Raw genomic sequence first — 9296 nt, forward strand, 5'->3', positions numbered from 1 at the left:
GTACCATATTATTTACACACACCAGCCCTCCCGTGCACATTTACCAGGCACAGTTATAAGTAGTTTGTGAATGCAGTTAAAGTTAATTTCCCCACGGTTCTATCGATAAGTGTGTTAAAATGCTTACTCACTGAAAAAGCAGTTTGATATATGATGCTGACAAATTCCCTAATTCACAGAGCAAACTGATCTGTTGTTTGCTTTCATGAAGAAACAGCTGGGGGATTTCTTAATGTGTGTCAATACTTTAATGTATTACTGCAATTGCGGTTGAATGATATCTAGAGAACGCATATTCTGGGTGGATAACCATCTGGTACTGCAGCCTTTTCGGTCAACATCCTTATCTGGGTAGTTAGTAGAACTGCACAAGATTAATTTTGCATGATCCGGCATTGTGAACATTGTCCTCCAGAATGACTGGCCACCTTTGTAAATAAAAGCAAAATGGCCTGTGAAATAAAGTGTTGTTTATCATCTCGATCTTTCATTCAAAATATTAAGTTGTTATCTGAAGTAAAATAACTGAAAGGAAAAAGGCTCACATTTTATATTTTTCTTAAGCATGTGCATCAAAATTATTGGGACCCTTAGAAAGTCATACGAGTGAAACGCAACCAAAGTATCTTCTCAATCATATTTTATGCTGCATGTCCATCCGAGTCATTACAAATACTTAGATGGCCAGCCATGTTTCACTGGGGTATGAATATGAGTGTGTGTCACACACAGGGCAAATTCCCTTAGTCATCAATCACAGTAGAAAAGACCTGGAAAAAACAGAAGAAATCAGAAGATCATAGCTAGCTAGCTGGCTAGCAGAAAATGCTGTGTCGGCATATCCTGAATAAGGAGGATGTCAAATCTACATGCAGTGTGGTGACCCCGGACAAATGCGTGGCTTGAGTGTTGGTGAGCCCCTGCTGGCTACCCATAATGCACCTGAAACTCCCATCTACCCCCAAACATGAAGTTACAAGCAAAGTTTATTGAGAGGCTCAGAAGTCAAAGTAACACGGAAAAAGCTAAGGGAAGGGAGTGTGTTTGAATGACTTACAGCCTGTTCACAATGAATAGAAGGCGTAATGGTTTATCATAGAGTCAAGTCAGATCTTCATGAATCCAAGTTAATCATGGTTAATCATAACCAGTGACGTAAGCTTGATCCCAAAATTGCAACTGATTAATCCTCAGATTATTGGTGTATAAAACATAATTCAGGTTAATACTGGTAGCTCTGTGCTTAAAAACACTGAGTTTAACTTTCAGTTTTAAGTTTCAGATCCGAGACGGACATTGTTGTACACGACATATAAACATTGTTTTTGATCTTTTAGGTTTATCTACTAGGTTTACGATGATGGCCAGTCAGTCATTTACACGTGGGGGAAAAAAAGATTCTGCTCATATACACTGATATTCACCGTAGAATATGTTTGGTAATGGTTTACTAATCTAGACAAGGATTGTTGCTATTAACTGAAACTGTGGTACTGAAGGTTCACGCTGGGGACAGGCCTGTCACCGCTGTGGCGACTGACGGTTGAGCCAGGATATTTCCGATGAACTGTGTACACAGGAACCACAGAGAAGTGAAGAAACACAGACGCATTATCATGGCTAAAGGAACCGGTTCAGGGACACACATTTTGACAGTTCTCTTTTTAATCAAAGAAAAGGGATTAAAAACAATTTAAAATACAGAGACGCAAAATACAACTAACTGAGGAACAAGAAAGCAGTGTACTTATGTCCTGTGTTGAGATCTAAGGTTCTATTAGTCAAATACGCGTGTGGTGAGATTCCCTTTCACAAACTGCCTGGTACCTTAAAGCTGGCTCTTTTAGATGTTAATTAAATCATATATACCTACAACTCTGTAAATATATATATATATATATTCATATAATCGTATAACATTCATCATATATAATCATAAAAAGGTATGTGTCTAATGCCATTTAAAAGCAGTCTTTTCTGCACAATATATAACATTAGGAGACTAATTCAACCTACTGCCAAGCAGAGAACAAAGAACTGAACTGTTTTTAAAAATAGTACGCAAGGAAACATTTTAAAAAATGTACATGAGTACTTGAGTCCAAACCTTACTTCCAGTTTTAAATTTCTATTCGTTAAACAGATGACACCTATAGGTTATTGGGAGGTGACAATTCTAGTTTGACACGTGATAATTAGTTTAAAGACTTCATATCTGCTCTATCCCCAGAGAACTTTTTAAGTAAAGAGGAAATAAAATGCTGTACGTCAGTCCACGCAGATCAGACAGTGTTATGTTATGTGCTGGTATAATAATCACACTACTACTTCTGAATACACACAGTCAAATTAAATTAACTATACAGGCCAGTGGAGTAGCTGAAAGACACAAAACAGTCCATGTTGGATAGACTTCAAGTTGAAAGGTCTGGGTGGTTAGTAAAGTATAGCATCTGGTTACTGGCAGAATTGAGACAAACGTTATCCCCCTTTGTTGCAAAATGAATGGAATGTAAATTCCACAGCAGCCGTTTGACACCAGCAACAAACAAAATCAACAAACAAACAACTAAACAAAGCCAAACAGTCTATCTTCACTTCTCTGGCGCAAAACCTAACTGCTCACATTTTTGTTAAATATATATAAATTTTGCTTTGACATCATGAGTTTTAGACTTAATTGAGGCGGGTGATTCCGACGTCTGACATGTTTCAAGCTTCAAAATGAGAACACAGTTGTGGCAGCTGCTCTCACTCAGGCACTGCAGTACAACAGATGCCAACACAGGAGTAGCTTCAACATCGGATATGATTTTCAAGACGAAGAGAAACACAGAGAGCAACAGACATGTCTGCGCTTTGAGGTTCTCCGGAATCACCACACGGGTACAAGACAGCTGCATGGGATCTGAGTTTTAGTTCACTAGGGAATGTCACATATGTAGTCCGCAGCTGCATGCTTTGTAGCCTTTGTTTACGCGTGTGGATATCTATATTTAAAACAGTATACATAGTTATAATACTGATGATTACCTCCCCATTTTTGATTAAAAAAAAAAGAAAAAAAAAACACAGAGAACCATGAAAAATAAAGCAAATGGTTAATTGTTTACCAATAATCCCCCCCCCCCCCCATTTTGGCCTTCCTTCAGCTTAAAATAGAAACTAAGTGTGTGTATGATATGAATTAAAAAAAAAGTCGTAATGAAAATGAAGGCATGGTACTAGAAGATGACAGACAGTACTGTAATACCCTAATGTATATGCAAATACTTTCATTTTGGAATGGTCTGAGATGGTCACGCATCTTAGCCATAGTCCTCTAAACCAGTGTTTCTCAAACTGGTTGTCATGGACCCCAAGACAGTCCACGTTTTTGCTCCCTCCCAGCTCCCGGAGCGAAAATGTGAACTGTCTTGGGGTCCATGACAACCAGGTTGAGAATCACTGATCTAAACTACAGGTATGTATATTATTTATACCAATTAGCAAAAACAGCCGTTAAAAACACACCCCAGCCCCAAGTCACAGCTTAGCAGAAGCTTCCAAATTTCAGGTCGGGCAAAGAAATGCAGTTATAACTGAAGTCTTTATACGTGAAAAGGAGCTACTGGAGTTATATTCTATGTTGTACTTCAAAGCACTGGACAACGAAAGTGCAGTACAGGCCTGGTGATGATCCACATCAATATGACAAAGTCGCACACAAAGACATCTTTAAGGAAGAAAACAGGAAAAGGAATGCAAAAACATATATGCCTGCATTAGCCAATGTTTTTTTTTTTTTGTGCTAAATTTATTAGTGTTCAGGGGGAAGGAACCGCAGGTCATTACACTGACGTACAAACACACCTAAAGGTTAAAATGACCACTGGAATAAGCACACTTGATTAAAAAAAAAAAAAAAAAAAAAAGCCACGTAGCTTGTCAATGATGGAAACAGCCAAATTGGAAAAATTCCCGACACGATGATTTAAAAACTAAAGAAAAGTAATATTAAACTGTAACACAGCTTTTGCGTTTGTTCCCATAGCATGACCAGTCCTTCCTCAGCCTCTCCAATCTCTTTAGCCATAATTAAAAGGGGAGGCTTTTCACACCATGGTTGGCGGTAATTTCTGGGGCTGGGCGACGCCCCCCGCGGCGCTGCCGTTACGTACGCACTCACCAGCACACACACAGACACAGAGTCCGTTTTCCTAAGGAGCTGGTGGATTGGGCAGAGGGACTCAATTGCTGTCCTCCTTGGGCCTGGGCTAAAGCCTTCTCTGCGGTGGCCGAGCCCTCGAAGCGCTGTGAGGCAATGGCGGCCTGGTGGGACATGCTCTTCCTCACGATGTCCCCTTTCCTCCAGAGGGTGATCTCTGCAGGAGGGAGGACGGACGCTTCACCATTGTGCTTACATACACATTCCTTGTCGTTCGGAGATTTTGCAATAAGCCCCACAAACAACTGGACAAGTAGCACATTCTGGATTCTATTCTAGTATACGGGTTCCCACCCCCAGTTTGGGGGAGGGCTCGGTTAAGTTCCCCCACATCCTGAACGACAAGCTTTACTGATCAGTGACATTTCTGCAGAACATTTGTTGGTCCACGGTCATGGAAAGTTGGAAGCCCTAATGACATGAAACGTGTCCGACTCCAGACCACAAGACTTAAGGTACATGCTGGATTTGCTTTTTTGTAAAGGATTCCGGATTTCCGTTATTTCGACGGGAACTACTCAAACCAGCTGTTATAAGTGTTACTGAACTGTAGCACAGAAGCCCAAAGAATCCAGCTACTGACATCTGGTCTTCCCTAAAGCTGCTCATGATAGAGATCCAAAACATGTCAAGCCCTTTTCCATGTGGACCTGCATCACCAGAGCGATACCTGCTGTTTGAAGTAACGCCTCTCCCTCTTCATCTATCAGCACCAGGTTCAGGTAGTAGCGCACAGAGAACTTCTTATTAATGTCTCGCATGGTGGGGGTCATCCTCATAGCCAGCCAAGAAGAGCCTATAGGGATGGATTCTCCTTAAAAAGAAAAGAAAGAAAGACGTGGTGAATTCCATAGGTACCGGGGTCTCAGCCGCACACACACCGGACGTTCGATTTGGCACTGTCATGAAGAATTAAACCTTTCTCGGGCTTCTGTAAATGTTTTTTGATGCACAGCACAGACTCCCGTGCTGAAATGCTGCTACCTGATATAAATATATTAGCAGAATAATTGAACACATTCTATCTTTCCCATTTTCAGAAAAACATGCTTACATGGTTTCTCCATATCATCTACCATGTACTACATGAGCAGGTGCTATGGACTGATATAATTCTATACTGTTACATTGCCCCTTTCATTCTTTTTTCATTTAAAGTGTAAATGTCAAAGAATCTCTTTTTTTATGTAGAACACAAAATTATAAAAAAGAAAAGCAGAAAAAGGGTCTTGTAAAGTTACTGCAAGAATGCAACTCATTTCATACATAATCCATTTCAGTGTAACCTTTAACAATTATGGCACCCTAGCATGAAAAAGAATGACCATCAAAAAACTTTTATATGCACCCTTGTTCCACAAAGCTAATGCTTTTCATGTTTCCTGGTGGAGCATTTTCTAATCATCAACTAGGGCTGCACGATCCCACATCACGATTATATGGTGCATCTGCAATAATCACCAGGACTTTACATGTATCATTTTTATAAATCCGGCGCATCCTTATGTTTATCGTGTCGGACTTTAAACTGCGAAAAGTACCACCACGGTCTTTTACCTTGTTTATCCACAATATCTCCTCTTTCAGAATAGCAGAGCTCCACCTTTCCTTCACCGCCACTTCTGTGCTTTTCGCTTCCATGATTTACCAAAACAATTGTGGCGTCCTCCACCAAACCCATTTAATCAACATAAGGATATGTCGAATTATATAGACTACTGACTTTTGGGTGTCTCAATACGCATCTCATTAATATTTTAGGCACATTACTAATCTGCTTACCAAATTGTGGGCATATCGTGCAGCCCTATAATCAACACATTTGTTTATGTTTTGTAACTTGACTCTGAGAAATAAGAAAGGGCAACTGTTCATTACCTCTTACTGGTGCTCCATCCATGATCTCATACTTGGCGATGGTGTCATTTTCATGATATACGTTGGGACCGGTGCCCGTTGTCTCCCGTTTGATGATGTCGATCTCCATGTGTTTAATTTTAATCCGTACCAAAAGGAAGTAGATCTTCCCCACTATGACATCTTTTAGGTGGTACCTGCAGTTGTTTTTCCCCACATCAAAAAAGAAATAATTTATTATTGGGTGGTTGTTTTATTTTCCAGACTGGAATATACCACTGTGTGGACAAGTTTAAAAAAAATGAAATAAATAAAGACAGAGAACAGAAATTTGGGTTGACGATGCAGTGATGTTAGTTGTAGTTTTAAGTTCCACTTTTCAGTTACTAACTTTAGAATAGCAAGTATTTTAAGTTCGAAACAGCAACAACAAAAAAAGAACAAACATTTTAAAGTAATGTAGTTCCTGTCTTACTTAGATTTGTTGTACTCAAACTCAATGTGCAGGCAGTCTTCAATTCCCACTTCCATCTTGATGGAGGAGTTCAGCTCGGGGTATGTGCTGAGCGTATGAACCACAATGTCCATCTCCTTGGTGATGTCATTGAGTCTCCTGCTAATGGTGGCCCTTAAAAAATACCTAGAGCATCCAAAACATCCACAACGAAGATGAAAACCATGAAAAATCCTTGCGCAAAAATGATCGTGGACTGCAAAGCTTCGGTCTGACTTTGGCATTACCAAAACGATACGCAAGGTTCATTTTCTGCTTGTCATTTAATTATGTCAGCAGGACAAATCTTTTGTAACATGGGCTCAATCAAGGTGTCATTACCAGCTTACCAGGCTAGCTAAAAGGAGTTGCGCTAAATGATAAATTTAGAAACAACACAGTCTGGTGTATGAGATCATGCAAAGGCCTCTCATTACCTTCTCCTGCGTATTGCTGCCCTCAGAAACACTGACAGAGTCTTCTATGTGCATAAAGTGAATTGGCTCATATAACCAGGTATAGGAAAATGAGGCCAGATTTTATCTTGCCACATGTCTAACACAATACTATTAAATGAAGCCCCTGGAAAATGCAGGTGGAGGTGAAAGACAGTGAGCATGGCGCTTACCGTAGTTTGACGTTCTGGCCGGTGTAGGACTCGTACGGTTTTTCCACATGCGTGAACTCGAAATCAAAGGTCTGGGACTGTGTGAGCTCACCAGGCCGTGCCAAGTCTTTAACTAGAGACACAAACTCATGGTGGTTCCCTCGATCATAGTACAGCTCTGTGGAGACAGGAGCGGTCACTCCATATTGACCCCAAAAGGCAAGATGCAGAACAACTCATAGCTACCTGGCACAGTGCAGTTTTTTTCAGTTCCCCAAAACAACTGAGACTGTTTCCATGTAATTTAGTAGAAGTGAGATTTTTTCATGGGGAGACGTAAAAAGCTCACTTATAGGCCATATTTAATAAAAAAAAATACTGAATGTGGTTTTAAAACCGACACTGGCATCACTCATCAAAACAAACTGAGCTAATTACATTAATTATCTTTGTTCATTATTCTTCTTTGTACCCAGGTATCAAAACACAGCAAAGTATAAGACACCAGTTGACCTGTGAAGCTACACATTTCAATAGATTCCTTGTGTTCTTTAGTACCTGTTGAACCTAATGATTATCGTTTTTGTCAAAACATGACAGCGCTCGTCAATCTTTGAATGCGTTTTAGCAAGGATTAATTAAGCAGTAAGATAAACGCGATCTGAAGCACTTATTAATATCCACACTCATAAACCGACGTTGTGGCGTTGCTTTGCAGTGACGGGCCCGTAGATAAGGGAATGGTGCCGCAGTCATACTCAGACAAATTAATGCAGAAATAGCTGTCTGTTGGTCTACCTCCATCTAAGCCTAAGATGCATGTGCACGTTGCAGGGAAGCTCCGCTGTCTGGTGTTTCCCCGCAAGTTTATGCGACTGGGCCGTTGCTTTCTTCCTTCCTTCCTTCCTTCTAGCGCAAATTAACGCTCGAGCTGGTCACGAGACTTAAGTCAGTTTCATTATCAGCCCTACTCATGAATGTATGCACGTCTCAATTCCACCCCCCAAAAAAATAATAAACGTAGTGCAGTTGGAAATTCACCACGTTTATACGCATCTAGCTGTGGGTTTTTCATTTGCCCCCTTCAGCGCTGTTGCAGTTCTTATCGGGCCACTTAAAAATGCAACACATCGTCCCCGCATTCATCGTGGCCTCCGACAGCTCTCTGCAAATGGGCCTATATATATATGAATGCCACTTACCAATCTGCCCAATGAATTCGATCTTGATCCCCTGATGTTCGAATCTTTTCCCTGGATTTTTGAGCGTCACGTTTACTTTCCCAGACACTGTCTCGCCATCGTAGAAAAGAAAATACTTGTCCTTTTTGCCATCTTCTGTCTTGTGCTCCACTTTCTTTTTTGTCTCAGCGTCATTCAGGACTATGTCTATTTCTGCACTTTGACCAAAACCAAAGAAGCTCATCCCTACACCGTTGGATTTTACTCCCCTCTTACTGTAAAAACCGAATTCAGTCACTCATCAAGATTGCCACCTTCGTCTCCAAACTGAATTTCACCAAGCTGCGGCAATAGTGTTTTTCTCTTTAAAACAAGTCGACTTACAGCAAATAATGCAGGTTGCTGTAAATATTACCAATTGAAAGACTGTAGCAATGTTGGAGATAACACTTCCGAGCTGCTTCCTCTCTGCAAGCGCATGCGCACACCGCAGGCGTCACAGTGGCACAAATACGGGAAGCGTTTTTCGCGTAGGGTGTCTAAAATGTATTTTAATATCTGCAAATCCCAACACGCATAGATTAATAATAAAAGTTTAATGTACGTAAAATATAATAGACGCTAAATTTGTAATGAACATATTTATATAGCGACATTTGGATAAAATTATCAAGAAGTGGCAGATATTCTAAAGTATGATATTCATATTCTGCAATAGTTTTTTTTAAATTATTTTTTACAGAATTTAGAAATTGAACGTTGCCCTCAATTTTGAGATCACTTCCTGTGACAGGGTGCAGTTCAGCTTCAGAGGTGGTAGGAATATGAAGTTTTAGAAGATTTCAAAATAAAAGACATTAACAATGCAAGTAAAATCTCATTTTAAAAAATGAGAGCACATATAAAATATTAGACAAAAAGCGAAAGGCCCTATTTTATACATACGACTTA

General features: G+C 40.1%; 1 protein-coding gene across 1 annotated transcript; it reads right to left on the reverse strand.

Moving 5' to 3' along the window:
• Nucleotides 1-4164: 4164 nt before the first annotated feature.
• LOC140587054 (vacuolar protein sorting-associated protein 26B-like) lies at nucleotides 4165-8825 on the reverse strand. The gene is made up of 6 exons (XM_072708580.1): nucleotides 8367-8825; nucleotides 7186-7342; nucleotides 6540-6704; nucleotides 6086-6261; nucleotides 4878-5021; nucleotides 4165-4364 (listed from the first exon to the last, which is right to left on the reverse strand). The coding sequence occupies exons 1-6, from the start codon at nucleotides 8587-8589 to the stop codon at nucleotides 4165-4167; spliced, it is 1065 nt and encodes a 354-aa protein (XP_072564681.1). The 5' UTR covers nucleotides 8590-8825.
• Nucleotides 8826-9296: the final 471 nt, after the last annotated feature.

Source organism: Paramormyrops kingsleyae, unplaced genomic scaffold (assembly GCF_048594095.1).
Source record: "Paramormyrops kingsleyae isolate MSU_618 unplaced genomic scaffold, PKINGS_0.4 ups143, whole genome shotgun sequence".
Lineage (NCBI taxonomy): Eukaryota > Metazoa > Chordata > Actinopteri > Osteoglossiformes > Mormyridae > Paramormyrops > Paramormyrops kingsleyae.